General features: G+C 55.1%; 1 protein-coding gene across 1 annotated transcript in view; it reads right to left on the bottom strand.

The window, feature by feature from the left end:
- Positions 1-1,275: 1,275 nt before the first annotated feature.
- Positions 1,276-26,059, bottom strand: part of CASTOR2 (cytosolic arginine sensor for mTORC1 subunit 2) — a 45,934-nt gene continuing 21,150 nt past the window's right edge. Inside the window, exons 2-9 of the mRNA XM_074328449.1 lie at positions 15,454-15,524; positions 9,878-10,071; positions 9,122-9,254; positions 8,494-8,617; positions 7,611-7,721; positions 7,056-7,138; positions 3,456-3,550; positions 1,276-3,375 (exon numbers count right to left, since the gene is read on the bottom strand). Of these exons, the coding sequence (XP_074184550.1) occupies positions 3,310-3,375; positions 3,456-3,550; positions 7,056-7,138; positions 7,611-7,721; positions 8,494-8,617; positions 9,122-9,254; positions 9,878-10,071; positions 15,454-15,524 (877 nt within the window). The 3' untranslated portion in view covers positions 1,276-3,309. The remainder of the gene's footprint in view (positions 3,376-3,455; positions 3,551-7,055; positions 7,139-7,610; positions 7,722-8,493; positions 8,618-9,121; positions 9,255-9,877; positions 10,072-15,453; positions 15,525-26,059) is intronic.

The following is a 26,059-nucleotide window of genomic DNA, read 5'->3' on the forward strand; positions in this document are numbered from 1 at the left end:
CACTGCCCATCTTTGCTGGGTCAGGACTAGGGGTTGAGGGGGATAAAGGTTTCCTGTGAACCAGGGGAGCCCATGCTGAGGATGGAACAAAGAGGCAGGTTTTCACAACTGGGGCAAAGAGAAGGGGGTGGTCACAGCGTGCCCTCCTTCACTCTCCCCTCCTTGAGCTCACCCCACTCTGTAGTGTACAGGGGTGGGGTGGACAAGGGGCGAGGGTGGTGTTTAGATGGTTTGAATTTCTCTTCTCAGGGAGTGGCAGAGACAAAGACACAGGGTCTGGCCTGCTCACCCTGCCTCTCGGCAGCCTTGCCCAGGAACCCAGTTTTCCTCCCGCCGGCTGCATGCCCTACCAGCCAGAGCTAAGAAATCCTTGGCCCCAACAGGGCACATTCCTCAGGCCACCTCTCTGGTGGGTCTGAGCAGCACATGCTCCATCCAAATGGAGACTGTGGTCTGCAGACCCCACACTCGGCAAACCTGCAGACAGCAGGAGTCAGCTGGCCACTCTTTCCCCCCAAGTGCTGTGGAGACCAAACCAGCGGCGGCCACTCACAGGCACCGCCAGACACGCACAGGAACCGCCAGACACGCACAGGCACCGCCAGACACGCACAGGCACCCGAGAGGATGCGCCTTGTCTCTGTGGGCCTCTTCACACAGCAGGACGGGGACTGGGAAAATAGAGAGGGGTTTCCTGGGGGGCCGCTCCTGCCTTGTCCCAACCCTGCCTGGACACATCAAGGGCATACGTGCATCCTTTTTCAGTTAGATGGGGCCAGCCCCCAGGAGACCTGGGAAAAGAACCTGAGGTTTCTAAGCTTGCAGGTGAAAAGTCAGGTAAGCCATCAGCATGAAAACAGCTATGTGAGCGGAGCAGGCCTGGCTGGAGAGCTGGGGCTGACCGCGCAGCTGCCCTGGGTCTTCAGGCTGAGCGACGGGGAGGGGGCTGTGCTGTTCAGAAGCAAGAGGTCCCAGCTCCTCCTCCCTGTTCTACCATCCTCCAAACACAAGGTGTCAGGGGCCTCGGCTGTGGAAACAGGGGTGCAGGAAGGGCTGAATCCAGTTTCCAAGGGAGACTGTGGGGGAGGGGGAGAGGCCCTCGACACCCCCACTGCGGGCTCAGCTCCTGGGCTGCTGGTTTTGTTTTCTCTTAAGTCAGGGTTCTCTCAAAATCGTATTGCCTATATACTTGAATTAAAAATATATGGTGGCTCAAACGTGCCTGTGTGCATGGTGGGGGGAGGCCCTCACGCCCATACACACGGGGTCTGTGTCCACGTACCGCGCACACACACATGCGTGTGTGCCCACACAGTATATATTAACATATATATTGCTCAAGTATATATGCTATTTACAGTATATATCTATATCAACATAAAACACAGGTATTTATACGTGTGTACAATAGATACGCCCTAGGGCCTGGGAGCACTCACGCGTTTCTGGGGTCACGGGGCCGACACGCTTGCTCGGCAGGGAGGAAAGGCAAAGTGACATTAGGGAAACGGACAGGAAGGGGTCTGGAAAGGTGCGCCATGGAACACCAAGGCCTTCCCTGGACAGAAAAGGGACTCAGGGCTTCAAGTACTGCCCTGCCCACCCCCCTTTTGGAACCAGCAATTTACACATTTTGGTTGTTTTGGAGTTTTGTGCAAAATGAATTAACTTAAAAAAAGGTGAGCTCCTAATCAGTGCTTGGGCTCTGAGCATCTGCAAGAATCCAGATGCACAGCCCTGTGTAAGGGGGGCGTCCAGGGCGCAGAGTCCCACATGGCTCGAAGCGGGGAGTTGGGGCACTGGGAAGCCCCTCCCCAGACCAAGAGCACAGCCCTTGTCCTCCGAGCGTCTCAGGCCCAGCACAAGTCAGCTGCTGCCCAAGAAAGAGCAGCAGGAGGGGCATGGGCCACAGCGGGCCCTGGGCACTCAGAAAGCACCCCCAGCTAAAGAGGCGGCACAGAGGCTCACCCCATCCTCCCTGGGAAGCTCCAGGGGGACAAGGCCACCTCAGCCTGGCTGTCCACCTCCCAGTGGCCCTCAGGTCCCTTCTGATGCTCAGATGGAAGCACGGCTTCCTGGGTACCTGTCAGGGGGCCTGGCTGACAGCCCTGAGTGAGGTGCACCGGGGTCCCTGTCCTGTAACAGACCTCTGCTCCTAGCTTCCTGCTCCAAAGAGGGGGCCAAGGCCCCTAGTTCTCATGCTTGCTCCTGGAGCCACGGGGCACCAGCCAAGTAACGCTGAGCCCCTGGGCCCCCCAACAGTAGGCCCTATCTCCTGAAACTGCTGCCAACACAGCCTGGACGCAAATACATTAAATAAGAAACTAAAACAAGGTACGGTTTTCTCTATTAAGGCTCAGATAAGCTGCCTCCCAGGTCAAGTACTCATGAATGCCACAGTCCCAGACTGAGGGGTGGGCGGGCAGGTGAGTTGGGGGCAGAGGCCTTCCATGTCCCCCAAAGTGGGGCAAGGGAGGGAGGCAGGATGACGAGGGAGCCCTGTGCTGGTCTAGTCAACTGTTGGGGAGGAGAGGGGGACCTAAGAAACCCCAGGCCCAGGACGCTGGGGGTGCCCCCACTGGGGGGAAACTGAGGCTCTGCCTGCCTGAGTAGGGTCCAGGGCAAGTAGAAGGGACAGGAGCTCACGCCCTGGGAAGTGCACCCCCAGGAGCTTGTGGTGGGGAGGGTCTGGACAAGGCCCCCCTGGCAGTCTTACTGGGAGTTGGGGCCCAGGCCCTGTGGGTGGGGCCTCCCAGTTTGGGGCCCCACCTGTGACCCCTGCATCCTCATGGGCTGCTCACTGGCCTCCACTCCGGGAACCAGCCCTGAGCTGATGGAACCCGAGACCAGCAACCACAGCATCCATCTTCACGCCCTCATGGGGGCCTTCCCAGGCTCCATGAACTCAGCCCTACTTGGCCTGCCCCCCGGGATGACATGCAGATGGGTACCTTAGTGTCTTACAGGAGGCACCAGCTTACTTCGGTGTCTGCCCCCAGCTGCGGGCATGACCAGATGAGGAGGAGGGTCAGCACACAAGCTCCCTGGGCCTCAGACAGAATTTTCTGGAGTGGGGGTGGGGGGAAGAAATGGGGGGTTTTCGGGAGGGCTCTAGGAAGGCAAGAGGACATGGAGAGACCTTGGCTTGGGCTCCAGGCCTGATAGAGTCAGCAATTGGGGGTGTCTCCTAGGCCCCTTCTTCGGGGGCCCTGGGGCCGATTTTCCAGTCTGTTGAAATACTGTAAGAATCTTCGGGTGGGGCTGGACCCAGGCCGGGAGCGCAGACGGGGAGGAGTGGCCGAGGCCCTTCTAATGCTTCTCTGCTTGGCTGACTTTCAGGGCGCTGATGACGCCATTGATGTTTTCTTCTGGTACCTGCGAGGGGCAGGAGGTGGCAAACACATGAGCCCCTGGAACCGGCTTCCCCGGCCCGGCGGGCGGTGCTCCACACTCACCAGTGCGTGGTCGAACTTGAAAGTACTGATGTAGTAGGCAGGGATGTCTGCGGCAGCCAAGGGCTCGGAGATCTGGGCCACGATGCCACACTCATCTGGGAACAGGAGGGAACTCTGCTCAGCCTCTATGTGGTGTTATCACTCGGGGCACCCGCCAGGCTTCTCAGCCTTTCCCCTCCCTCTGCCAGAGCGCCTGTACTGTACCCACCATCTTCCCAGAGAATTCCTATTCCTACTCCTCCCCTGCAGGCTTAGAGCAAAGGCCCCTCTATCCAGGAACCTTCTGGTCCCCGGGGCCAGCAGCAATGAGCTCTCCACCCTCAGGGCTCCACCCAGTTCTAACTGTGGTCACTGTCTGCCAGTTTTTGTGCTCTGCAGTCCCACCTCATCTTCCCTGCCATCTTTCGAGTTCTCTAAGAGAGCTGGGGCAGCGTGGGCAATGGGGGACATGGATTCAGGCCCTCTCTTCTGTCACTGACTCTTTTCCAGCCAGATGACTGTGGCCAAGTGACTTCCTCCCTCTGAGCCTCCCTCAGTTTCCTCATCAGAGTCCCCACTGGGTAACGGCCTCTGCCTGTCTTAACGGCAGTGTCAGGTATTTGGCTGGGGCTGGGACAAATCCCTTTTCTCTCTAATTTCTTAAGCAGGTGCTTTCTGGCCTCTCGAAAACCTCAGATGACAGGCAGGCTTGGGGTTGCCCAGAGCTGGTCTTACCCTCACCCACAGCTTCCTCTCTGATTTGAAGGCACCACCCAATGCTTCCTCCTACAGGAAGACCTCCAGAATCTGAGGACTGCTCCTCTGTCAACATAATCCTGTGTTGTTTTCCTCAAAGCTACTGTTCTGATTTTGGCGATGATGCGTTTCCCCAACATTGTCCCTGACTGAGCAGGGGGAGTGGATGGAAGACTCCAGATCTGGTCATCAGCTCCCATGGGATTCTGAGGCCAGAGCCTGGGAATCAACCTGGGCTCCATCCCCATTTTCATGACACCCAGCAACCCCTCTGCCTCTCCACTCCCTGGCCTTGGTTCTGCTTGCTAGACCCCCCAGGGACCTGCTTTCCCCTTGGTCTGCTGGAGCTCCTGGCGGGCCCTGCGGGCCCTTTGGGTGGCTGTGCAGGCCTCATGCCTGCACTCCTGGTGACCGTCTGCTGCTGTGTGGTGGAGGCTGGTTGTATACCGAGGCACCTTTGGCTACAGACACAACTATTTCTATAAAAGGAGGACGGGAGGAGATTAGAATCTAGAATGGTGCTTTTCAAACTGTGGCTGTAACCCATGTGTGCCATCAATTTAGAAGGCTGGTGACCAGCGTTTTACAAAATGACAGAACAGAAAAGGAAAGGTCAAACAGCACAGCATATGGCTAGAGTGAGTCTAGTTTCGTGAAACCAGTTGGAGTTCTTTATGTGTCTGATGGGTTATGATGTGAAATATACTGATTCCAAACCATGGTCAAACACGTGTGGAATCTACCAGTCTAGAATCTTTCAGATTGCACATTATTTTTCTTGCAGGACTGTTTATAGCTATAAGCATGGCTCTAAAACCCTCAGCATCCAGGAAGGCAGACCCAGCTGGTGCCTGCTTGGCTCACACTCCTTCACTGTCACGCCACGAGGCCACACAGGTAAAACAGCTCTACAGCTGTGTGTGGACGTCGGCCAAAGGAGAGGTGGTTCGAGTGTCATCTACTGCCCCACGTTCACTTCCCCTCATCTGAATGGTTTCGGTAATATTGTCATCCTGAGTGTGTTTTGGTAAACTCAGAACCAAGGCTGGGGATAAGACGACGAGCAGGTCTATGCGTCTTCTCGCCCATCACTGTGTCCCCCCTGCTGACCCCGGCTGCTTCCCTTGCCTGCCAGACTTCAGGAAGCAATGGCAGCAGACCCCCTGGTCTGGCATCAGGACCCTGCCCCTCTGCCTGGGATGACCTGGCAAGGTTATTCTCCCACCCTTTCTACCTTTGGACGCTGCACCCAGGGCCCAGCTGCCTGCAGCCACCTGGGTGCCGTGGAGAGGAGCCGCTATGTCACCCTCCCTCTGCTGGTACTGCCCTCTCCTCCCTGTCAGCCCACTGGTCAGCTCCAGAGCCACCTCCTCTGGGAAGCCTTCCCTTCCTGAACCTTCTCTAAGCCACCTGGTCTTTCCATGTGACAGCGACGGCAACTGCTGCTTGCTGAGCACTTGGTGTAACTGACACCTCAGGGATGCTCAGAACCACCACGGGGCAGCATCTACCCTCACCCTTATTTTACAGATGAGGAAACTGAGGCTCAGAGATTAAGCAATCTGCCCAAGCTTACAGTGGTTTCTTCCAGCCTCCTTCACTGGTGAGTTCCCCAGGCTACTGTATCTCCACAACCCCATGACCCTGTACACTGGGCAGCAAATGTGGGCAAAAGAAATGCTGGGGTTCGTGGAGAAGGAGGCCCCGAGAGACAGACTGGGCCTCAGGGTCAGGCCAGGAGCCTTCAGTGTACATTTCCTAGTTCTCGAGAGAATAGCCACTGTCCTGCCCCCAGGATGGCTCTGGCTTTGGCCTTGATGTGAGCAGTTCGGGGGTACTGTCCAGCCCTGCTAGTTACCATCCACTGTGAACTCATCCAGAGAAAGGCCCAGCTGGCAGAACCTGGCTCCCTCACCAACCCCTTGCCCCCAGGTCAAAATGCCCTGCCACGCCCACGTTCTGTCCCAGGAGCAGAGCTCTCAGGGCTGACCTGGCAGCCCCTGGTGCAGTCTGAGCTTTATCCAGAACATTCTGAATGTTGTCAATGGGAAATTAGGGCTCACTGCTTCCCCCGCGGCTGGGTGCTCCCCGGAAACAACTGCCCCGTGATTTACCAAGAGCTGCCTCTGGATTCAAGTTTCTGGGTCTAACAATCCTGCCTAAGGAAATCATTTCTAATGAAGACAGAGCTCCACTCGCAGGCAGCTCTCTGCACTCACTCCCAGTGGGGCCGGCAGCCTGTGCCCAGTGCTGGCAGGGGGGCCGTGCTGCCCTGCGGACTGAGGGGTCTGAGGCCTGGGGCCCCTCGGAAAACGCTCACGGGAAAAACGGCCTCCCAGAGACACTGTTGGGACAATTGTGGAAACTTACTCTACACTGAGTCTTAGGGAATCCCTGTGACTATCCTCCTGTGGGACTAGGTCGCTGTGATCCAGAGGAGGTGCTGGGATGTCTGAGACTTACTGTGAGGTGCTCAGCAAATACTTTTATTTATGGGAAGGGAACATTAAAAACAATAGGCATTACCTGTGAGCAGTGGGACTAAGGAGTGATTTTTTCCCTTTTCAATTTTTATTCTGTCCCCAATGCTCTAATAATAAGCAGGTATTAGTTTTCTAGTGGGGAAAAGAGCACTTTGGTTGAAGCCACTCCTCCCATCCTCTGGAAGCCTGGACCTCCGGTCACTCACTGGTCAGGGGCCTAAGGCAGTGGGGACCTCAGGCTCCCTAAGCCTCAGTCTCCCCATCGGAACCACAGGGTACAGACAGAGGCTGAGTCACCCTGGATGGCATGAGTCCCCAGCGCTTGGAAGCTCTCAGCAATGCCAGCCCCACAACCCTCCCTGTTGAACCCCATAGGGCTCACCGAATCCCAGGGGCTGTCCTCCAATTCGCACCATCTTCCAGAGCTCTCCAGATGCGCTTGTGAACAACAAATTACTAGGAAACCTTAAAAAGGAGCGAGAGAAAAACCCCAGAGGCTGTTAACAGTGCTCCCCAGTCAGCACTCCACGGAACCTTCCCCGCTGGCCGGACTCCACTTTCTGCAGGAGAGGCCTGAGCTCAGGGACCCCAAGGACCATCCCCCCCACCCCCGCGAGCCATTGACCCCACTCTCTTTGCACCCTCCTTGTCCAGGGCTGGGGGACAGGAAGGCAAGGCTGAGAATGGGCTGTGAAACACCTGCCGCTTTGCTAAGGCTGTTTAGGATGGCCCTCCCCAGCTCCAGAGGGGGCTGAGGGACAAATGGCACGTGGATGACCCGGGGCCTCGGTCTCTCCAAGCTGCCTGTTACCTGTGAGACAGGGCCAGCTCACCTGCAGTGAAGGGTTGTAAACACCTATTAGGGACAAAGTGGGTGACGTCCCCACCACGGAGCTGGCCCACCCTGGGTTGACCTCTACCCTGGGGCCCAGCTCACCTCTGCTGGGTTTGCACATCCATCACCAGGGAGATGTAGCCCTCAATAAGGGAGAAGGAGAAGAAGCGGATGTGGCCGCAGTCGTCACCGGCAGCCATTGGGTCCTTCACTCTGGAAGCGAGGAGCTGGTAAGGGGTGGAGTGGGGGCCCCACTGCACCCCGAAACCCACCCAGCTCGCCTGCCTGCCCCCTGGCCTCGGCATGAGGTGTTGGGAAGAGCACTGCCTGGGAAAGCAGGGCCAACCCTGGCCCCTATCCTGCCTTGCGGGTAACCCTGAGCGTGTCCCCACCCTGCTCTCCTCATCCGGGAGGTGCAGGTGATTCCATGGCATTTGCGGAAGTGAGCACAGTGCTTCACGGTGCTGGAAACCCAGCTGGCCCCCGGACGGCCCTCACCTGCCCCTCCCCAGGCAGGGTGTCTCTGTCCCTGTGTTGACCAACACCTCAGGGCACAGCCTGTGGTCACTGATAGCTCACTGGCCCCTGACCCCATCCAATCTGGTGTTGGCCTAAACTTAAAATCTGCTCTGAGGAAAAATGCAAAGCCTGTCATCTACAGAATGAAGAAACCTGAGCTTCCGGCTCCCCAACTGACTGAGCGTGCCCTTGGAGCGCAGGGGACAGTGGGGTATTTATGACATCTACATATACACCGGGCTTCACCAAGCTTTGAGCTTCCCAAGGAAGAACGTCTCCCTTCTTAGAATGAAGCTTTTGGGTAGAGCCATGCTTCCCCCCTCAGACCAGCTCCCAGGGCACATCTGTGACTCCCCTCTCAGATGAGCTCCTAGGGCACGTCTGTCCCCCAAATGAGGCAGGGGCTCCTAGGCACAGCCGCGTCCTCTTGGCCCATCCTGCAGCCCCTCATGCGTGAGGGCCCTACCCGTTGGAGTAGAACATGACATCCATGAGGAGTGTGGCCACCGCAGGCAGCGTGTCGGGGTCCAGGCTGGTGACACAGAACCTGTTGCTTGGGCTGGACAGGGGGTGGATGACTGGCCTCTGGACTGTGGGAGCACAAAGACAAGGGGTGCTGAGGCTGGGAGGAGAGGAGCAGCACGGGGCAGGTAGGGGCCGGGGCAGAGGGACAGCCAGCCAGCAGGCGCTCTGGGGAGGCCCGTCGTCGCTCCACCACCACCTACAGCTCCCCTGCCACTCCAGGCTCACCCCAGGCCCTGGGCCTTGGCACATGCCGAGCCGTCTGCGGGAATGCCCTCCCCAACCTCTACCACCTGGCTTAGCTGCTACTTGTTCTCCAAGTGTCAGCTCGAGTCATTGCCTCTGGGTGGTCCGGCCTGAACCCCTGGGCCAGGTCGGCAGTGACCTGGGGCCATCGCTGGCGGGATCCACATCCGTCACCCTGGCTGGACCTCGAGAACAGGGTCTGCCGAGGACTGTGGTACCATGCTAGGCCTGGCGCTCAGCTGGTGCTCTGACAATGGGCTGCTCCACAGCAGGAACTGGTAACTTCTTGAGGTCTCCCTGCACAGACGCCCGCCCGCCCCACTCACCCATCTTGGGCTTCACGAAGCCGTTGGTGACGCCAAGGTTCTCAGCTGCCACCGTCTCGCCATTGACAACCCGCAGGATGGTGAACTCTGATGACAAGGTGTGGGTGACGAAAGGCAGGTCCCGCTCACGCACCTGGGGACAGGGAGCCGAGCACATGAGTGTCCTGTGGTCCCTGAATGAGTGGGACTGGCATCACTGGCCCTCTGAGAGTGTGTCCCCAGCACCAGCTTCCCTGTCCTTGCCTCCTGCCGTCCCGGTGGGGGATGGAGGCCTGGCACCAGGAGGGATGCAGAGGGGAGGAGACCACACCGAGGACCAGGAGGTGCACGTCTGTCCCCCACCCCACCTTCTGTGCTGTGCCCTGACCTGTCCCTGCCCTGCCCTGGGCCCGTGGAAGAAGAGAATGAAAGACATGGTGGTCAGGTGCTGGCCTCGTGACCAGACACACTTGCCATCCCAGGGGAGGGGTGAGGGAGTGGGGAGCCAGGTGTCCAGCTGGGAGGGCCCCCCATTCACATGTGCCCCCCAAACCTTACTTCCTGGCCTCCAGGTCAAACCATGCAAAAGGCAGGTGGCGGGTGGGGTGGGCAGAGACCTGGAGCCCAGCCTGGGCCATGCCAACACTTGACTGATGCCCCCAAAGTACCCCTGACCTCTCTCTGATCTGATCAGAGAACGGGGGCCACAGAACTTTACAGACTCCGTCTGCGGGGGTGTCCACATCGCCCAAGGCCCGGGTGCTCTGCTGCGGTTACCAGGATGAAGTCCGTCTGGTAGGTGGACAGCATGAACACGGAGATGTTCTGGTCGGCCAGTGGGGCGATGACCGACTTGGCGATTTTGGTCACGCCGATGGGCTGGGAGCTGGAAAAGCTGCCGCCGCCTGACACCACGTTGAGGGCCAGCCAGGTGGCATCTGCCACGCTCAGGTGCTCCGAGGAGGGCAGCTCTGGAGGACGACACGAAGCAGGCCTGTGACTGATGGGCCCCAGGTCCTCAGGGCAGGCCCCAGAGATGGGGCCGAGACTTGGGAGCGGCTCTAGGACCTCGGCTGCCCGCCCTCTGGCCTCAGTGCCTACACCTGTCAGAGGATAGGATCGGCCTCCAAGGTCCTGCCTTGGGAGGACAGAGGCGGGAAGGCCCCGAGCAGACTTTGGACGAGCCAGGTGGCTCAGCCCAGCAGGAACCACAGGGACGTGTGGTTTATCTATGCTTGGCCTCAGTTTCCTCAGCCATGAAATGATAAGTAACCAGCAGTCAGAACCAATTGTTATTTTTAGTTTGCCCCACCCTTCTGGGTGCCAGGTGCTGCCATCACCAGCAACGGATCCTGTCGTTTTCCAACTGGGTTCCCAGGAACCTACCAGGAGGCTGGGGTTGGAAGGGAGGCCAGGGACAGACAGGGTGGGGGCTCTGGATTTCTTCTCTGTTTCAGTCACACAGCTCCAGGAGGGCTCCTGATAATGCCATCTTTTGGTGGGCAGTGACTGTCACCCAAGTACCTCCTGAGAGCCCAGGGGCCCTGGGGTTGGCACCAGCAGGGGCAGGGTGGGGCAGGTTCAGAGGGGCAGCAATAGCCCAGTCTCCCTGACTAGCTCATGAAGACCCGGAGTCCAAACATTCAGACCATCCCTTCTGCCCTGTCCTGCAGCGCGCTCCCAGGGGAGCCTGTACACGGGCCGCGAGTACACACGTCTTCATGGACATGCAACTAGAGCCAAGCACAGCTGCACACACACAGGACTCTCCATGCATCACAGGTACCTGCTCAAACTCACCCACAAAAGGACTGTTGTTACCACTGGAGACACCACAAACCAGAGCTCTGAGAGGGCAGTGATTTGCCCAAGATCACTTAGGGAATACCAGTGCCATGATTCAAACCCAGGTCCGACACCCTCATGCTCTGTCCTAGGCACTGAATGAGAAGAAGGGCCAGGTCCCCAGGAAGGGGGGGGGTGGCTATAAAAAGGGGCCCAAACATTGGTGAGCTGAGGGGGCCGTGGTGATGATGAGGAAGGTAATGCCCAGGAAAGGCTGTGCTGGCCTCAGGGAAGATGGCGCCCAAGGACAGGAAACTGAGTGGGACCCCACCAGGCTCCTACCTGCCCAGCTTGGGCGCCATGGTGACCATAGTCTAGTGAGCCCACTGGTCCTGCTGGCTCAGGAGGGCTAGTCCTCCTCCAGGATGGCTGGAGAGGCAGACAACTTCCCAGAAAAGGGAAAAGGTTTGGGAGGGAGAGCAGGACAGAAGGCTTTAAAAGGCCCAGGTGGCCATGTCTAGCCTCTCTACCTATTGTCTGGGGTGTCAGAAAAGAGATTTCTCAGCTGAAGTGCTGCCAGAGCAAACATACTTCCCAGAAGTGGAGTCCCAGCTCAGTTCTGAAATTGTAATAATTCTGCTCTTGGCTCTCAGCCCTTGATAGATGCCCCTGAGGTCCTTTAAGTGGCAGGTCCGGATTGAGAGGATGGGCAGCTCTGGACCCGCGGTTACCTCTGTGAGGCTTCCAGAAGGGCGAGCTCTGTCAGAGCAGAGAAAGCAGCTAGACACCATGGTGTTCGCTGCTTCCGACCCCACGGACCCCAAACGCTGCCCTGGCATTCTGGGGGACAGGGAAGGGCAGTCTGGGCCCCATCCTCACCCTGGGCCAAGCCTTGGGATGCCCAAGGCACTGCTTTGGGCACATGGAGATAAGCCACCAGGAGGTGGCAAGCTGGCTCTTCCCTAGAAAAAAAGTGGACCCATTCCAAGACTGAAATGGATTATCTCTGTCACTGCCCATTGTCTGAGACCCTAAAAATAGTCTCAGAGCTGGGGACACACCATGGGAGAGGAGGTGACAGTGTCTCAGCACCCCCACCCTAGCCACAAATTCGGGCAAGTCTGATGCTGGGTGGAGCCCCGCACCTCCCCAGGAGTCCCCGCTCTGGCCACAGGACCTGCAGTGCCCTGTGCTACACGGCCATGTGCTCCACAGCGAGCCTGTGTGTCTCAGGCCCCTCCTACCTGGCCTGCAGCAGGGTCAAGAGTCCTGGGGTAGGGCAGGCAGGTTTCATCCTGGCTGTGTGACCTTGGGCCAAGCCACCATCCCTTGGGTTTTTAGTTTTCAAATGTGGGATGATGCAATCAAGATCTATCCAGAAGATGCTTAGAGGATTAAATGAGAGAATCCCATGAAGTGCTTAGCTGAGTGCCGGGCGTCCATGCGAGTGCTCACCAAACGCCAGAGCCTGTATGTTGTTACGCAGCTGGTGGCAGCTACTGCTGGGTGGGGGTTGGGTAAAATGTATAAAGAGTTTTAAAAATGTGCAGTTTCACTGTGTAGGAGCACAGCTGACCCTTGAACAACAGGCTTGAACTGCGTGGGTCCACATATGCGCCTCTACATCTTTTTTTTTTTTAACAGGACTTTATTGGGGAACAGTGTGCACTTCTAGGACGTTTTTCCAAGTCAAGTTGTTGTCCTTTCAATCTTAGTTGTGGAGGGTTCTGTTCAGCTTCAAGTTGTTGTCCTTTCAGTCTTAGTTGTGGAGGGCGCAGCTCAGCTCCAGGTCCAGTTGCCGTTGCTAGTTGCAGGGGGCGCAGCCCACCATCCCTTGCGGGAGTCGAACCGGCAACCCTGTGGTTGAGAGGACGCCCTCCAACCAACTGAGCCATCCAGGAGCTCAGCGGCAGCTCAGCTCAAGGTGCCATGTTCAATCCCAGTTGCAGGGGGCGCTGCCCACCATCCCTTGAGGGACTCGAGGAATCGAACTGGCATCCTTGTGGTTGAGAGCCCACTGGCCCATGTGGGAATCGAACCAGCTGCCTTCGGAGTTAGGAGCACGGAGCTCTAACGGCCTGAGCCACCGGGCCAACCCCCACCTCATACATCTTGAGCACGCCTTACGGAACTGAGAGGGAGGGAGGGAGGTGGTCCTGTGTTTGGGATGAGGCCACAGAAGCCCCAGGTCGCTAGCCCAGAATCACAAGCAGGAAGTAGCAGGCGGGACAGGAACCTGGGTCTTCCCGTATTAGTCCGGTGTGAAGCCCAGTGTTACCTCTCAACATCTTCCACCGTCCACCTTTCAGCCAGTCATGGCCCAATGAGCCTGTCATGCCCCATCGTGTTACAGATCCCAATGACGCAGGTAAGGGGACTGCGATGGGTGGGGGCCAGTGAGGGGTCCTGATGAGCATTGCACCCCTCTAGCTGCAAACCTAAGATGCTGCCCACTACCCATAGGCAGGGCAGGAGCTGCTGTTCCTATTATTTTGGGTCCCCGAGTGCATCTAGCGTTGCACATAGTAAGTGCTCATTAAGTATATAAAAGATTGAATTATGCACAGGCACACACACACACACACACACACACACACACACACACACCTTCTGTTTGCCACATAGACATACAGCATGATTTGAGCCAAGAACCTCTAAAATTCCACATTAAACAGAAAGCTGTCTGGGTAATGTCATTGACAATCGCCCCACCCTCCCAGGAGAGGCTCAGCATTTAAACGTACATGTGAACTGTGGCTAGCTGCTGGTTCCTAACCTGAGAGCTTTACGCCTAACCAAGGCACCCTGGTTGATATTAACAATGGTGGAGGGAGGCTCCGGGGTGAGAAGCAGTGTTTGCGGAACTGAGAGACAGGGTGCCATTCTTCACACGGCGCGGCATAGCCAGCATCCGTCCCGGTCCCACAGGAGAAGCCACAGACCAAACCTTGAAGAGGAGCCTCCTAAGATAAACACCCCAGAGCTCAAGTGAGAGGGTGGAACGAGGCATCCCTGCCTCTCGCTCAGCCCCCACCCCAAATCCTGGCCTCTGAGAGCCTTCCCAGAATGCTGTGGCCACACACTGGCCCACGCCCCTTCTCAGCTGCTCCTGACCCTGGTCTGTTGGGAACCACCACACCACTTCCCAGAAGCTTCCGCTGGAGCCACCCTGTGGGCACTTCCTGCTTTAGACAGGCCCATTCACAGTGACCCTGGGCACCTCAATGTCAGCTTTCCCTCTTGCAAAATGGGTCTTTACTCTTTACCCTCAGGTCACTGAAATGATCCCGGGGGTGCTTCATCTCTGCAGCGGGGTACAGGGGAGTCTTTTCTGTATACTTTCCCCCTGTAGCTAGCTCCACAAAAGGAATATGAGAGATACTACTTTAAACACACATAACTTTTTCTTAGGCAGCAACAGCTCTCCAAACACAAATTGACAACCATAAAACAGTCAACTGCTGACCCCATAATGCTATTTCTCAGACCCTATTTTAGGAATCAACCTGAATAAGAATAAATGTTACACATTTACAGAGTTCAAAAATTTATCACTGGAGAAAAATTAAAACAACTTTAATTCTAACCAAAGGGGCAGACCCTTACCCAGGGCTGCTATGAAAGGCTGTGATATCACAGGAAATTTTAAGTTGCGGTGTTAAGTGAAAACATTTCTAGATACAATATGGTTATAAATTAAAAAGTGACAAGCTGCACACAGAATGAAGTTGGAAAGAAAAAATTATAGTTACTAATAGTTGTGTTTGGGGTGGGACTTAGTTTTTTAAAAATGTCAAATTTGTTGCATCTGCTGCACGTTTTGAAGAATGCAACTTAGTGATTCAGAGCGGACACCAGCTTTGGGGGAAGTCCAGCTCCCCCTGCTTGGCCCGGGGCACATGACTACCCCTTTCTGTTCTCAGCTCCTACGGATACAAATACCACCACCTCCTCAGAAATGAACATGTATCGGTCAGCACGAGTGAATGTTCGCTGTTACTTTGGAACAGGACAAACAAAATACACTTTAACAATAAAACTAAAAGGATGCAGGGAGGGAAGGGGAGCAACTGCTAGCGGGTAATGGAGCTTCTTTTTGGGGTGCTGACTGCGCTCTGGGAATCGGAGTTGTGACAGCTGCACAACCTTGTGGATATCAAAAAACCACTGAACTGTCGTGTACTTCACAATGGTGAATTTTATGGTACGTGAATTTATTTCAGTTGAGAAAATGGGGAAAAGGTAAAGACAACCGTGAAAGGATGGTAACGGGCTTGCTCCAATGGGAACAAGGACGAAGGACCATTTAAAGCACCTCGCTCACGGTAGATGCTCCACGAAACAGGTGCCTTCCTTCTTGGCTGGGTAAGCACTGTGTTTCATTGGACCCTTTAGCCCCGGGGCCAGTCTCACGAGCAGTTGGGGGGTGGGGGAGACACCGGGAGAGGAGAAAGACTCTCTGCCGACTTTCTAACCCACAAGCAGGTGGAGGCAGAAATTAGGAGGAGGCAGCCAGGGCTGCCCACAGAGCACAGTGCAGCCAAGTTCCAAGTGAGAGAAGTACTCACCCAGGAACCCTTCCTCATCCACGATGATGGTGTAGTCCTCTGGCGTCTCAGTCAGACTGAAGAACTTGCACCTGGGTGGACAGACAGATACAGCATTAGTCCTGGCAGGGCCCCGTGGCAGCCACCCACCTATGACCCAACAGGAGATAGCTCGGCGTACCTGAGCTCTGACCCCAGGCTGTGGCTGACCTCCAGTAAGCTGCTTCTCTCTCTCCATTTCCCCTTATCCTGTTCTGACTCAGGAGGTCTCAGAGAGGTCTAGAAATGGCAATTATCTCCTCTGCACCCTCCGATCTTTGGGGACCCCTGTGCTGGCCAGCGTCTAGGGTTCCATACAGGCCCATGGATCTTAGATCTTTTTCTCAGGGGAGGAAGTGGCTGAAGGGTGCGCTGGCAGGAATCGTGCAGATGACTGTCTTTTCCATGGGCGCCCCACACTTTGACTTCCAGGCCACCTCACTGCCCTACCCCCCACATTCATGGCCCCAGCACCTCTCCTCACCAACTGGAGAGCTCCCACTCCTTTAAGGCCAAATTCCCATCACCATGACAGCCCGGACGTTAGGGTACTTTTCTTCCATGCACAGGAGTGGTATGGCCGCCTCTGCCAGTTTTGGGGTATGGATCCCTGAACTGCAACACGTCCACTGTGGTAATAGTGCTTAGCCTGGGGTGTATGTTGCTCATCCCCCACCCCCACCCCAAAAGCGTCGAATTCCCAAGGCCAGGGCCCGGCAATCACTCTGCCCCTCTGTATCTCATCCGTGAGCATACTCCCAGTGTTAGCAGACACACCGGGTTCCGTGTCCAAGCTTTCCATCATGGGGTGAGGGGAGGGGTCACCACCCCTCAACGTCTGTCTCCCCATCTCCCATCCGGTCAGAATGGCCTCCGGAACACCCTACGTGCAGCTACAGGGAGAGACAGTTTGCACAAGCGTTGGCGTGCAGGAAACTGCCTGTGGTCATTTACCTGCTATCTCTGCTCTCAAGAGCGAGGCCCAGCACGGGCTCCAGGCCCAATGTGTAAAACTCATCCACCTTGGGAACCATAACAGAAAGAGGCCCCACGAGTAATCCCAGCAAGGGCCTGAATATCGTCTCTACAAAGATTAAAATGGAAAAGGCATCGTGAAGGGGGTGCAGCATTATAGGGGTTGGGGTGGCCAGGATGTCCACGGCCCTTCCTTGTGACCCTCCTTTCCCGGTGGCTGCCCTGCAACACTGAGGCCTTAGCAACACAATCTCTGCAGCACCCTTTTTACTTTGTTCTTTACATTTTTCACAGGGCATGAGAGCAACTGGAACTGGTAGGAATGCAAAATGGTACAGCCATGTGGGAAACAGTCTGGCCATTGCTTATGAAGTTAAACATACACTGACCACACGACTCAGCAACCCCACTCCTGGGTATTTACTCAAGAGAAATGAAAACATATGCACACACAAAGACCTGTATGCAAAGGTTTACAGCCTTTATTTGTAATCACCTCAAACTGGAAACAACTGAAATATCCTCCCTTCAGCTGGAGAACTGGATGAACTGTGTTACTTACTGGTCAGCAATAAGGAGGAACGAATTACTGATTTGTGCAGTAAAGTGGATGAATCTCAAATGCATTTTGCTAAGTTAAAGGCAGAATCAAAAGGTTACAATACTCTGTGATCCCACTCACATGACATTCTAGAAGAAGCAAAACTGTCAGGGCAGAGAACAGACCTGTGGTTGCCAAGGGCTGGGCTGGGGCTGACTTTAGAGGGGCCCCGGGAACATCTGTTTCATAATCTGAATTGTGGGGGTGGTTACAAGACCATAAACGTTTGTCAAAACTTTAGAACTGTACCCTAAAAAGGGTGACTTTTACTGTGTGTAAATTATACCTCAATGAACTTGACTTTAAAGAAAATGTGCCAGAATCGTAAACAAGGTGGCATTTATTCTCTTCTCCTCTGACATTCTCCTCAACCAACAGCACACACTCTTCCATTTTCCTCCAGCTCTTTGGTTTTCAAATGACATCTCTGTCCCTGCCTGTCCCATATCCAATTTGCAACTATTGCCTGGACAAATGGAATCTATAATTGCTCGGGACAACAACAAATTATCACCCTAGTAAGTGGTAATCACTGGTCTGGACTCGCTCCTTCTTGGGGACTCCTGTGCACTAAGAGCCTTGGAAGTCCCCCCCACCCCCTGAACCCCTCCCACTGTCACCGGATTGCCATCAGTAGGTACTTCCTGGGTGGGGGAGTGGCCATCCAGCATCTGAGAGAGCCCTGTGAAGGCAAACAGATGTGGCATTTGCTCCCAGTGCCCTCTTGGCTGTGAGGGACGCTCCAGAAATAGAAAATATAAATCACCCTGGAGGTACAAACACCAGCAGAAGGCAACAGCGGCCTCTGTGTAAACGGGGTATAAATACGTCGCTGATGTGACCTGTCTTACCCTTCAAGACCCAGTTTAAGCATCTCCTCTGGGGCAAAACCTTTTCTGATTGGCACCAGCCACCTCCTTTCCCTTACCTCCCACCATGAGAGTGGTCCTTCCTTGACAGCCTACATATTCCTTTATACTATGTCTATGAGGGGATGTTAAGGCCAGTGTAGGCAGCTGGGTTGGTGGTACATCACAACTCTAGGAGAGGGTTCATTCATCTCCTAGGGTATGTGAAGTATGCACTTACAGTTGGGCAGTGCACAACCTGTGCAACTGCACATGATGGTCCTGAGTACTTTCCACAATCTATTACAAATAATACGTTTTCTCCAGTGGACCATAAACTCTCATAGCCAAGGACTGTGGGTTCTCTGTACGCACCCCTAGTACCAACACTGGCTGGGCATTGAATCAACACTCATTGATGAGCAAAAGAAGAGACTATGGCCACATACCTACCTCCAAAGCCAGAGAAGCCCTAATCAGAACAAACTCTTCTTGCCCTGGTGTGGCACTGCCTTGATTTACTCCTCTGGGAGACACTAAAGTCTCCAGTCCCAACTCGCACTCTAATGAGTCACGGCTAGATCCACACCCCAGATGCTGGGTCCCTGCTGTTTGTGGCCTCGGAGTACTTTGTCTACTAGGAGCTGGAAAGAGGACCAAAACCCAGCAATTACCTAGCCTGCTGCTCAGTGCTGTTAGGAAACCTGAGGAGGAGGAGGAGAAGATCTGTTTGCCCTCGAGATGCCCTCCTGGTACTTAGGAACAGGATGAAACAACAGAAGAGGGAGCAGCCTGGCAGAGCAAAGCAGCCCGCGGTCCTGGAGTCAAGAGGCCTGGGTTTCAGTCCCAACCTGGCACCTAGGGGTGCTGAGCCCTGGGCTGCTTCATTCCTCTGCACCATGGGGGCAGGTTCAAGGTGGACTGGTTCCCATCCAGTTTCAGCTTGGGCCGTGCATGGGCCGCCTGGAACCCTGCCAGCTCCATAGCAGGGTGGACCTCAAGGGACTTGGCCAACAAGGCATAGAGACGACCCCAGAACCACGGAGTGTCTGGAAAACATCTTTCAAGGGCAGGCAAAACCCCCAACCAGCTCCGATCAGAACCCAAGACAGATCTGCTGCCCAGGGATCTGGGCAGGTTGGTGCATCACAACTCTGGGGAGAGGACTCATTCATTTGACAGTCTATGTGAAGAGTGCCTGTAGAGTGTGGCAGTATACAGCCTGTGCAACTGTGTGCTATGCAATGTTACTTGGCAGGTCCTGCAGGAGCCAGGTAGATGGGATACAAAACTCTAGAGCCCTGAGCAATGAAGGAGGAAGACTGGGGAACAGCAGCTCTGGGGAGAGCCCTCACTCATTGTGGTTCAGGCACACCCCAAGAATCATGCAGGTCCCACCTAGGGAGTGCCAATGCATCCCTGTGCTCTGTGAATAGAGATGAGTGAGGGCAGGCCACACGAGAAGCCCATGTCTGTTCAGAGCCTCATGGCCAACATGCAGCACACCCAGATGAAGTGAGGGGACTCTAGATGGTGCTCCTTCGGCCTGGAGGAAGATTCCAGCCACCACCTTTAAATCTCTGTAGTTACTATGGACCACGGGATGGAAGCAATGCTGCTGCTTCTGGCTTTGTGACCCTAGGCAAGTTACTTAATGTCTCTGTGCCTCAGTTTCTTCATGTGTACAATGGGGATAATAATAGTATCTACTTCATAGGGCTGTAGTTGAAGAGTAAATGAGTGAATACCCAGTATGATTATGGTAAATACTCAGTATGTTGGCTATTTCTTCTTGGTGGGCAGAGAAAGCTGAAGAGGAGACCACAGGCCTGCTTGTGTTCCAAGTGAAGAAAAGCTCTAAAGCCAGCCGACTACAGAGACCAGCAGGCTGGCCTGGGAGGCGGTGAGTTATCAGTTCTCTGAGGGGCTGAGCCCAGGCAGACTGGCGCTGGGGTGATGCTGCCTCACTGGGGAGGATGGATTAAGCTGAGTCTCCAATTCTTTGAAACACCTGGTTCCTACACACTTACCCCAGGCAATCAGCTTTTGTCGAAAAGTCTCCATTCACCTGCCAGTAGCCCAGCTCCTAGCCAGCGAAGGAATGATGGTTTATGATGGGAGAGAGGGACCTAGCCTAACAGTGCCAGGGAATCTGTGTTGGAGCCAAACCTGCAGCCCTGCGCACTGACCCCACCTGGTCCCAGCTCCCTGACATGCCACGCTGAAGCCTCAGCGATCTTCACAGACATGGTGCATTTTCCAGCACAGGGACCGTCCAGATGGGGCGCCACGGGGGGCGGCCTGACACAACACCTTTGGGTGGGAGCTCCTCAGCATCCGTCTTGCCTTCTCCATTCACCCTCCGGATGAGTGATGGCCTCACTAGGCTAGGCGAGCTCCTTTCCTCTTGGTTCCTAGACACCACGAAGACCCCCTCACGTAGTCAGGGCCCAGCAAAGGCTGCTGTATGTGGAATCTCATGCAGAGGACCCAGGTCTCTGGGAAGTGGAAGCGAGCTTTGTGGGCCAGGCCCATCTGGGACCGGGACCCGCTGCCTGCAGGGTTATGATGCCCTGTGCCAGCCAGACCCTGCCGAGGTCACCTGCTGGCTCTTCACAGAATAAGTCCAGACCTTTGCAGTTAAGAGCCTGGGGCAGTCAGGCTTTGAAACAAGCCCAGAGCCTTCACACGCACTGGATGGACCTGGCAAACAGGACTGAAAACAGGCTTCTAGCATGTTCCAGGTACTTGTTTACAAACCATTCTCATTCCTTTGTTCAAGTAGGGCCTCTGAATGCCCATGAACCCATTTTGAATTTCAGCACCAGCTTGGAAAGCCGGGAGTGTGTCTTGCAAAGTGTAGCCATTCAGTCTGGAACAGGGGGGTTTACATCACAGCGAGGCCGGGAGGGGCAGGGGCTGACCTGCTTGTGAGGGCCGCCCGCCCCACCCAGCTGCCGCTTTCCTCAGCGCAGCACAGGAGCCTTTGGCAACACATGGTGAGTGACGAAGGGCTCTGGGCCTGCCTAGGGTGCTGGTCTCACTCGTTCCGGGGGATCTGCCTCCCAAAGGAAAGCCAGGAGGACGCGGCGAGTCAGGCTTTGTTCTCTTCACCAGTTACGGCCTTTTCATCGGTTTCCCCTGGATCCACAATAGGTCACTTGTGTTATTTGCATTTTATTTCTACTGTCTTTAACAATTAGAGGTGGCTGTTTCAAGTTGTAGTTAGAAACAAAGCCCTGCATTGGTGCTGTGATTTGAAGGGTAACCCTGAACGGGAGATTCTTTTCTGTTAAGACAGAAAAAAATCTGCTACGTCATGGGCAGCAGGAGAGACAGGGTGATCGCTCACCAATTTTAGGGGGACAGCAGGACTGCAGGAATCAGTAGGGCAGAAGGAATCAGTAGGGTCTGGATAAAGCCTCTGAGACCCAGGCAACAGCCTAAAGCAGTGGCTAGATCAGTCAGTCATTCAACAAACCAGTCAGACACTGTTTCAGCTGCGAGGGACACGCATTACATAAAACAACTAGAATTGACAAGAGATGGGAGGGCAAAGAAAAGAGGGAGTGGGTCTGTTGGTGGTATGTGCTGAGGAACAAATGAAACAGTGCAGGAGGGACAAGGGTTAGCAGAATAGGGGTTTGTAATTTAAAAACAGAGCAGGGGGTGGTTGCCAGGGGCTGAGGAGGGAGAAATGGGGACCAACTGTTTACTGAGTCCAGAGTCTCAGTTTGGGAAGATGAAAAAGTACCAGAGCTGGATGGCGGTGATGGTTGCACAATGTGGATGTACTTAATGCCACTGAGCTGCACACCACAAATATGGTCAATTTTGTGTTATGTATATCTGGACATGAAAAAAAAAAAAGTTGAGCAGGGAGGGGAAGGTCCCCACAAGACCTGTAGGAGGTAGGAGGGCAAGCATGCTGTTGTCTCACAGAGGCCAGAGGGAGGGGCCCGTGTGCAAAGCCCTAAGCTGGGCACATGCTGGGAAAGACAGAGGCCAGGGTGAGTGGGTCAGGGGAATGACAGGCAATGATGTCAGAGGTACTGGGGGAGGGATGAGGCCTGGTGGCATCTGTGAGGACTGAGGCTGCCCTGAAACCAGTCAGGGGGCGATTCTGCAAGCAGCTGGCAAGAGCTGCTGACGGCCTGGACCAGGCTGGCGGTGGTTGGCATGGTCGGTTTGTGGCCAGGAAATAATAATTCAACAAATTGGGCAGGTGAGGCTGGGGAGAAACATGAGGCCAAGGCAGGGCTCAGCCATCTTCCACGTCTTCCATGGCCGACAGGATAACATCCTGCCAGAGGCACCGGGAGGGAAGTCAGCGGCAGAGAGGGCCCTGCATTAGCAGAATTCACTCACCTCTGAATTTGGCCCCAAGCAACTGCTTCAGTCCTTTCCCATGGGGTAGGTAAGGAGCCTGGGGCAAAGCGCAGACCACAGGGGAGTTGCTGAAGGGCTGGCTGTCCCAATGGCCTGGGGCAGCTGGGTGGAGCCAGAAGGGTCATGCCAGGGCAGGAACAGTCTGGGAAGGGCCAGCCTCTTGTTTTGTGCACACGTTTCCGAGTGCAGGGCACACATGTGACGCTGACTGGCGCTTTTCCTTTTCCCTGTGGGGGACTGAGACAGAAAAGGCCCATGTGTGGGTCTGGGCTTTACTACCTAGCCAAAATGAGGTGGAGCAATTTATGGGTCCGCAATTTGCTCCAGGCTCCTTATCTGTGAAAGAGGTTTGACAATGCCTCCCCTGCAGGGTAGTTTAGGATTTAAGGAGGTACTGAACATCCACAGACGTGCTTGAGACTCTGCCTAAGCATGTGTGGTCACTTGTTGCAGCTGAGTGGAGCCGCTGGCCTCGGGACATCTCTGGCAGCATTCCTGTGTGGGGAGTGCTCAGGCCTGCAGACAAGCATGCCTTCTGCTTGTCGGGGCTCTGTGTTCAATGGTCTCTGCCTCATTTCAGTGTCCCTGTTCCTTGCGGCCCCCACCCCAAACCTTAGCAGAAAGTCCGTCTCCCTCGGGGACCGCTGAGCCCAGCCCAGCTCCGTCCCAGGGCGCTCTCACAGCCACCAGCTCATGGCCTTCCCAGCCAGGTGCTGAGAGAATGCATTTCCAGGTCTGTCTTCGTCAGCGAGGTATCGCGAGGCCTTGCCTTTCTCATCGAGGTCCCCGTGCCTAGTGCAGGACTTGACACAGGGCTTGTACATAGTGCAAACTGAACGCATGTGCAGCTTTCGTCTCTTGTCACAGGCAGGATGACTGACGCTCGGTAGGTTAAGGCAGTTAGTTACTGCCTTGGGTCCGTGCTGTGCAGTCTCTAAGGTGGGGGCCCTGGAGGCAGGTGTGGTCTGCGGCGAATGCTTTATGACTCAGCTCTTCCCTGGGAAGGAGTCTACCCTCTTACACACGTGTAATGGGAGACATGGATAAGAGGATTTATAATAGCCTGTTCCCAGTAACAAAAACCTGGCTACATCACTGGGGGAGAAGAGGACCAATGACAGAATCTTACCCAGCAAAATGAACAATCTACAGTGACTTGCAAACATATGAATGAGTCTCTGCAATATAACAGTAGCTAGAAAAGCAGCCCCCCAATATTAAGTGCAGCATAGTACTCCTTTTAGAGTTAAAAGCAGCTCAAAAAAACAACAAACCACCTTTAAGACTCCACGTAGTTGCAATATAACTACATAAAAAGGAAGCAAAGAACACAGGTTCCCTTGGGCCTGGATGGGGGACAGGGAGACCTCTGGTTAAACGCAGGCTACTGTCCAGATCCTACCTCTGCGCTGGCTTCACCTGAACTGATTACATTATTAACATGATTGGTTAGAGAAATGAATAAAGGTGGCTGAGCAAGGGTTGATGGATAAGGGTTAAGAACCTGAGCTGAGGTCCCCTGGGGCAAAGCTGCAGGGCCACACTGGTGTCCTGAAGGCAGACGCTGTTCTCTGGGGACTTGGGTCAGGGAAGTTTAGGCAGTAGGCGAATGGGCCTGGGATCCAGCAGAAGGGCGTGAAGAACCCACCGCAGAACTGGAGGCCGCGCAGGCCGCTGGGCACACACAGCTGTAGGAAACGCAGCTGAAGAGCCACACAGAGGGAGCGGCCAGAGAGGGGTCCCGATGCCAGAATCAGGCTAGGGTCCCAGGACGGATGGGCAGAACTGGTCCCAGGGCTACAATCCCCGCCATCCGGATCCTTCAATGAGGCTTTGGCTGGTCAGTGATTTGGGCGTTCACGTTAGCGCCACAGATGTACCTTCACTCCTTGACTTGGTCCCCACACCTCAGCCTCTATTTGACCCTCTGATGGAGCTGTAGTAACGGTTAGTGCTCTGGAAAGAGCACTGCTTTGGAGGCAAGCGTCCTGGGTGGCTGTCCCAGAGATGGCATCAGTCCCACGGCCTCAGTGGTTTACACAGCCCCTGAGCCTGTCTCCCCCTTTGTAAAGAGGGCCTTCCTCCACCAATCGCTGGGTAGGGGACAGGTTGGCACCTCTGCAGGTACAAGCACCAGGCACATGGAGGCTCCAACAGCACCAGTATCGTTCCTTCCTTCCAGTTCAGATAATGGCACTGAAGTTCCCCTGGTTTTCTCCTGACCTAACTGAAAGCTTTTTTATCTTCCCCTGTTTTCTCACACTGCAAGGACACACACACACACACACAACCTCCTATCCTTCCAAGGAAGCAAACAGGTTTTTATCAGCATGCTGAAAACAATCATCAAAATACACGACCCCCCTAAAGCAATCCGTAATGCTCACCCCCAGCCCCCAAGTCCCTGACACTATTAATCGGGAACTGACAGTCCCTAGAGGGCTATTACAGGACTTTGGAGCTGAGCTGGGCACTGCATGGAGTTGTTGTCCTGTTGCCTGGCAACTCCGAGTGCCCCTGGCTCCTGGGTCACCCGAGTAGGGCCTGTCTCATCTCCTGCGGCCACTCCAGTTCTGTACCGTCTGCTGCCTCTGGGGCAGGGTGTCCTGGGCGGCCTCCTGGGCTGACCCCCACCTTAGATGACCCTTGTCCAGCACCGTTCTCCTCAGCAATGACCTCCGTGACCTCCCGTTTGGAAACCCCCCAGGGCCTGGCTCCTGCCCATCCCCCTTGTGGGATCATTTCAACCCTCCCTCTCCCCCTTGTCTCCTGGTCCCACCTGATCTGGACCCCCACCTACACTTCCAGTTTCCTAACATTTAGGCCAACAGATGAGGGCCCCTCTCAAAACACGTCTGCTTTTACATTCATCTTAGCCCTTCTCTCCGGCCTCAGAAAAACAGTATGAAGACCATCTTCTTTCCTTCTCCATTCCCACAGGTGTCTCTCTTATACTTGGCTTCCTCATCTTAGTGACAAACAGGCTCAAGTTTCCCCCATCCCAAAAACAGTCTCCTGCATTCCCATCTCCTCAGGTCACTACCTTCTTCCCTCCCCTTCACCACCGAACAGACCTCCATCTGGTCACCACCCACCCTCCCACTGTTGCCACTGGCCAGCCGCAGCCCACCATGACCTCCTGCAGCTAAACCTGTCTGCCTCGTCCCTCACACACACCCATCCTGGACCTGTAGCTGGATCCCACCCCCCCCCCGCATGACTGGCCAAGGCCTTCCCCTGGACATGGAATCTACCACATGGCCTCCTCCAACTTCTGACACGGACACCCCTCCTTTGTTCCTCTAGTGACCTCTCCTCCCCATACAGGTGGCTCTTATGGGGGCCTCCCATGACACACTCCCAGTTCTCACTCCCACCCAGGGTTCCAGCCTCTGCGACCTATGCTTTCTCCCCAAGCTTCAGAGTACAGTTCTTTGCCCACATTGGCTGGAACTGTCTTGGACTCCTTCCTTACACCCACCCTCTGAGGGGGGAACTGATGATCCCCATTTCACAGGTGAAGAAACTGAGGACAGCAACCTGTCAGATAACCGAGATGGCAGCACATGCCCTCATCCTGATGGGATGAGCAGTAATTGCACACCAGTCACTAGACTCTAAAAACCCACTGCTGTTTCCTTTGGCCTTGGCCTATAGCCGACCACCAGGACAGAGCCAAGGCTGGGGGTTGCCCCTGCCCTGGGGCCAGAGAGGCTGAGTCATCTCAGAGAACATTCTCATTTTCATTTGCTGTGGCTGGCTGACACTGGAAACT

This window comes from Rhinolophus sinicus, linkage group LG03, assembly GCF_036562045.2.
Source record: "Rhinolophus sinicus isolate RSC01 linkage group LG03, ASM3656204v1, whole genome shotgun sequence".
Classification (NCBI taxonomy): domain Eukaryota; kingdom Metazoa; phylum Chordata; class Mammalia; order Chiroptera; family Rhinolophidae; genus Rhinolophus; species Rhinolophus sinicus.